Below are 5,571 nucleotides of genomic sequence, written 5' to 3' on the forward strand. Positions count from 1 at the left end.
GGGGTGGCAGCTCCCCTATGGGACTCTCCAAGAGCAAGCCCAGTGACAGGAGAGGTAACGGCGCCGCCGCCCGACGAAGCCCGGACTCCGGGCGGCGGAGAGCTGGGCGCTGTCGCCCGGATTCAGTAAGCCGTGGGTCTTACTCGGTGCCCGTGTATTGCAGGCGAGGAGCAAAAGAAGGGATCCCCCTATTCGTCTGCTAAGTCTAAGGACAAGTTGTTGGAGAAGCGGTTCCAGGAGTCTAGACAGGCTAGCGAAGAGACCGGGAAGCCCTTGGACAGCCTCCTCCTGGCGACGGCGACAGCCCCACACAGAGAGCCTTTTGCTTCGTTGGAAGGTAGGTGACCTCAGGAGGCCTGCACCGTCGCCGAGGCAGTCGGGGGTGGGGTGATTAGGGTCCCTTTTTAAGGCCTTGATGAGACTGAGCTGATGGGGGACACCTGTAACCCCAGCACTCTGTAATGCCGGGCTGGGGCAGGAGGATCGCGAGTTGGAGCTCAGCCTGGGCAACTTATACAAACCGTGTCTCAAAATAAAAAATAAAAACTGGGCTGGGGACATAATTTAGTTCTAAGGCCCTGGGTTCAATCTTCACTACTCAACCCCTGCAAAAGCCAGGAAAAAGCCCAAATACATATTATCATGTGCATTGGGGCAGTGTTAAATATTTAAAAGGTTAAATATTTAGAGGTGTGGTGGAAAGGTCCTTCTGGCCCCCAGACTGGTGTTAGTAGGGGAAGCAAAGGGCACAGGGAGAGCCTTGTCCCAGGCGTGGCTGTGACCTGGTGACCAGAAGACAGTTCCAACAGGAATTCTAGAAGGGCCAGGAGGTGTAAGTGGGAGAAGCTGCTCCCTGCTGAGACATGGTAGAGCGTGGGTTGACCAGGGCTAAGATGTGGAAGGGTGACAGGAGGAGTACTGGCCTGTCAGGGGACAGGGACAGCTCAGACTGAGACGCTGGCCGCATTAGTAAGGGCTGCCGCAGGAGGCAGTTTGAAATTCAGGTGCTGGGCTTGGGTGAGAGGCTCCAGTTTGAACTTGGGAGCCACTTAGTCAAGGGCTGCAGGAAGGGTCACTGTCCAGGGGGAGCCATGGGAAATGTTGCCCAGTTCTCCAGGTGCTTCCACCTGCAGTTACAGAAAAGCCAAAGCTAGGTCGGGCCACGGATTTAGCTCAGTGCCACTGCACCTGCCTTGCAAGTGCAAGGTCCTGAGTTCAATCCCTGGTACAATAAAAAAGAAAAAAGAAAAGAAAAGCCAGGTAGGTCAACTGTCACTGAGGGTTAAGGACTCAAAGGAAGGGTCAGAAACAGGCATCCAGAGCAGTTGCTCAGCAGTGCAGCCGTGACATCGAGGCCTTTGCCATCCTCGGTGTCAGGGACGTCTTCCTTCATAACCCTGGGGAGCCCGAGTGCTCTGGGTGTCACTTGCAGACTCTTGAGAGCCTTCTCCCTGCTGCCTGAAGGCCAGGCACCCTTCCTGGTGGGATTAGCTCTTGAGGGACCAGTGGAACCAGGAGTCAGGGAGAGGACAGGACCTCTGCCGGTGAAGAACTGTCATTTGGAAGGGCACCACCAGTGTCTGTCACTCAGTGTCACTCAAGGGTTAGAAGAAGGTAGATGTGAAGGGAAAACAGCCAGACACAGAAGTGCACACCTGTGATCTCACTACTTGGGAGACTGAGGCAAGAGGATTACAAGTTTGAGTCTCACCTGGGGAACTAGGCTCTGTCTCAAAATGAAAAATAAGCCAGGTGAAATGGCACATGCCTGTAATCCCAGCATTGGGTAGGTAGGCTGAGGCAGGAGGATCACCAGTTCTTAGCCAGCCTGGCCTGCACAGTGAGACCCTGTGAGGATGGGATTTCAAGACAGATGGTGAAGGCTGAGGTTCCTCCAACAATGGAACGATGTCCTCAACAGGAACAAGGAACAAGCCCCTGCCACATGCTGCATTGTGGAGCAACCCCAAACTCCACGCCCAGAAAGAGAAGCTAGGACCAAGGCCACACACTAATGACTCTCTGTGTATGAAATGTCCTGAAAGGGAGAACAGTAGAGAGAAGCGGTCTGTAGCCGGCTGGAGCCAGGGGTTGGAGTGGGGATGAGTCCACAAGGGGACTTGTGGTGATGGAAATGTGCCTAAAACTGCATCTAGGGCCGCAGAAAGAGTAAACTGTGCTGTGTATACACACCAGGTCTCCTTGATGAAGGTAAGCATTGTGAACTAATACAAATAAGAATTTGAGGGCTGGGGATTTAGCTCAGTGGTTCCAGCACATGCCTCACAAGTACAAGGACCTGAGTGTGATCCCAGGTACCAAAAAAAGAAAGGAAAAAAAAAAAAAAGAATTTGAAAGAACAAAACAGCGTTTGGCTGGGTGCAGTGGTGTGTACCTGCAGTCTTGCTCTTTGGGAAGCTGAGGGAGAGGATTGCTTGAGGCCAGAGGTTCGAGGCCAGGCTAGGCAATGTGATGAGAGCCTGTCTCCAGAGAAACTTGCACCGGCGGTGCCCATCTCCGAGGCCGGGAGCCACACAGGTGTGGGCTGCAGCACGTGGTCCTGGTCTCTCATCTCCAGCCCAGGCCAGGCTATGAGGAAATGAGCCTGAAGGAGACTCTGAGGCCCTGGCTGCTCCACCCAGCTGAGCCCACCAAGGTGCAGGTCAGTAACACCTGCCTGCAGCTTCTGGGACCCTGCGCAGTCACTGCTCAGACACATCTGTGCTGCGCTCCTGACCCATGCATTTGTGAGGAGGAAGAATCAGTGCTTTAAGCTGCGGGTCTGGGTGAGTGGAGAGGCGGTGGCAAAGGCAAGTCAAGGGGAAGCAGAGGGGTGGAGAGGAGTTTGTCCTGAGTGGGCACCGAGGGGCTGGGGCGGAGTGTTGCACTACTCGCTGCTGCTTCGTCCCTGGAGGCTTTGTGCTACAGACCCACATGTGTGCTCCTGCAGAGAGAAGCACAGCACCGACTTACGATCAGCCTCTTCCAGAAATGCTGGAAATGCTACTGGAAAATAACCCAGTTCCTTCAATGAATAAATGGCACAAAGGAAGGAGAGGTTATTATAATGAACCAAAAATTCAGTGTGTAAACCTAGGCTGGACCAGCCTTGTTTCTTACTCATTTATTTTGGTACCAGGGATTGAACTCAGGACCTTGCATTTGCGAGGCAGGCATGGGCACCTCTGAACTAAATCCCCAGCCCATTATTTACTTATTTATGGTTTTTTGAGACAGGGTCTCACTAGATAGCACAAGCTGGCCTTGAACCCGAAGTCTTCCTGCCTCAGCCTCCCAAGTGCTGGGATGACAGGTGTGCATCTGTGGGGGGTGGGTTGTCTTGACAGTCACATTTTGTATTAGGGAATAATACGGGCTCTGGGTTAGTTTTCTTAGAGGTGATAATGCTACTGTAGTTAAGCTAAAATAGTCCTCATCTGGTAGATATACTGTACTGTGTAGGGTTAGAGTTATCTGTCTGGAATTTGCTTGAAAATACTGAGGCAAAGGAAGAGAATATCTGGGCTGTGGTGCCACACCCACTGCATAAGCACAAGCTCCTGAGTTTGACCCCGGTACCGAGGAAAAGGAAGACGGGCCGACAGTGACGGCAGCTACGTGGTGCAGACACAGGTGCCGCACTGTGCTTTTCCACGTGTTTGAGAATTTCCGCAGTAAACTTATTCTGAAGGTAGAATCTGCTAAGTTATAAGAGGATTTTGAAAAATAAACTGAGGTAGGGAAGTGGGGGGAGATTTTAGACGTGTTATGGACATGTTCCAGCCCCCCATGACGAATGTAAGCATATGCTGCAAACATTCACTAACAGCATTTAAAAAAATAAAACTAAGAGACATTCTGTCAGCTAGTTATCCTGGTTTTGTTGTTTATTTTTGTTCTCTTGAGAAAAGATCTCTCTGTGTAGTTCAGGCTGTCCTCGAACTTGAGGTGATGTTCCTGCCTCAGCCTTCTAAGCGCTGGGATCATCAGTGTGCACTACCACACCAGCTACCTGTCAGCTCTTTCTTTCTTTCTTTCTTTTTTTTTTTTGGTACTGGGGATTGAACTTGGGACCTTGCACTTGTGAGGCAGGGGGTGGAACCACAGAGCTAAATCCCTGGATGTCGGCTGTTTTAAAATTCCATGCTGGTGCCAGGTGTGGTGGTGCATTCTTGTGATCCCAGCTACTCGTGAGCTGTGGCAGGAGGGGGTGTATCCCGTGGCAGAGAGCTTGCCTGGCATAGTGATGCCCTGGATTCAACCTAGCGCTGAGGGAAAAGGCCTGTGTCCAAGGGTCTCAGCTGTGCCACTTGGCACCGTGGCTTAGCTAGATGACAGAGAAAGAGGAGGCAGACTCAGTATCCGACCTCAGGCTGGGGCAGTGAGAGGGTCCCGGGCCTTTTCTACCTACACTCACATTGGCCACGTCGGTTCCCCAGTGTCCATACTGCCCTGCGGTCGGGATGGTGTGGACTCAGGGAATGCGAGTGGTGGTGCACAGACTGCTGTGAACACTCTTTCAACTTTCTATCAATGTACACATATTTTAATCATTTTAACAATAAACTCAATAAAAAATAATTTTAAAAAGTCTCAAAATTTGTAACACTTAAAATGTAGTTTTGGCAGGGTATCGTGGCACAAGCCTGTAATCCCTGCACTGAGGAGGCTGAGGCAAGAGAATTGCTATGAGTTCAGGGCCAGCCTGGGCTACACAGTTCAAGGATAGACAACTACGTAGCAACACCCTGTCTCAAACTAATATTAATAATAATAATATTAATGATAATAAAATCTGGTTTTAATGGGAAAAAAGATCAGCTGGTAGTGTCGATTCTCTATATTAGGTCTAATGGTGCACACTTGTAATGTCAGCTATTCAGGAGGCTGAGGCAGGAGGATCTCAAGTTCCAGCTTAGTATGGGCAATTTAGCAACATCCCCATCTCAAAACAGAATAAAAAGGATGTAGCTCAGTGATGCTTGTGTGGCATGCATGAGCCCTTGAGTTCAATCCCCAGTACTAAAAGAAACAAGAAAAAAAATCAATGAAATAGAAAAAGTGGAGAACAAGGCACGTATGTGTGTAATAGGTGTATGATAAAGCTGGCACCAAAAACAAGTGGGAAGGGAAGGGTATTATGTGATTAATACTGCTAGGAAAGTTGTCTAACACTTCACAGCCTTGTGTCATGCAGTGTGATAGATGACTTCCAGTTGGCCACAGTGAGAAGAAAAAGAGGAAAGTGTAAACCTTACTTTGACTTCCCCACATAGAGCACCTTCTGCAGCCTCAGAGAAGGCAGTCCCAAGCAAATAACTGCAGGACCTGATGACATCAGTAGTTAAAACCTGGGCCAGGTGAGGTGGTTTGCACCTGTAATCCACACTCAAGGGGCTGAGGCAGGGGATCGCCATGAGTTTGAGGCCAGCCTAGGTACATCATGAGCTCAAGGCCAGTCTGACTGAACTATACAGTGAAACCCTGTTTTTTAAAAAAGAATTAGTTGCAAGCACAAAGACCCAAGTTCAATCCCCGGTACAAAAAAAAAAAAAAAAAAAAAAATCTCTG

General features: G+C 50.0%; 1 protein-coding gene across 2 annotated transcripts in view; it reads left to right on the forward strand.

Moving 5' to 3' along the window:
- Positions 1-6: 6 nt before the first annotated feature.
- The window catches only part of Spata33 (spermatogenesis associated 33), an 11,423-nt gene continuing 5,858 nt past the window's right edge, over positions 7-5,571 (forward strand). The window contains exons 1-3 of one of the 2 annotated variants that reach the window (XM_010627580.2): positions 7-54; positions 164-337; positions 1,922-2,259. In XM_010627580.2, the coding sequence (XP_010625882.1) occupies positions 18-54; positions 164-337; positions 1,922-2,106 (396 nt within the window). In that variant the 5' untranslated portion in view covers positions 7-17 and the 3' untranslated portion in view covers positions 2,107-2,259. Of the gene's footprint in view, positions 55-163; positions 338-1,921; positions 2,260-5,571 lie in introns of those variants that run through there. The other variant, XM_010627579.2, reaches the window with a different exon arrangement.

This window comes from Fukomys damarensis, unplaced genomic scaffold, assembly GCF_012274545.1.
Source record: "Fukomys damarensis isolate Sample0158 unplaced genomic scaffold, DMR_v1.0_HiC HiC_scaffold_32, whole genome shotgun sequence".
NCBI classification, from domain to species: domain Eukaryota; kingdom Metazoa; phylum Chordata; class Mammalia; order Rodentia; family Bathyergidae; genus Fukomys; species Fukomys damarensis.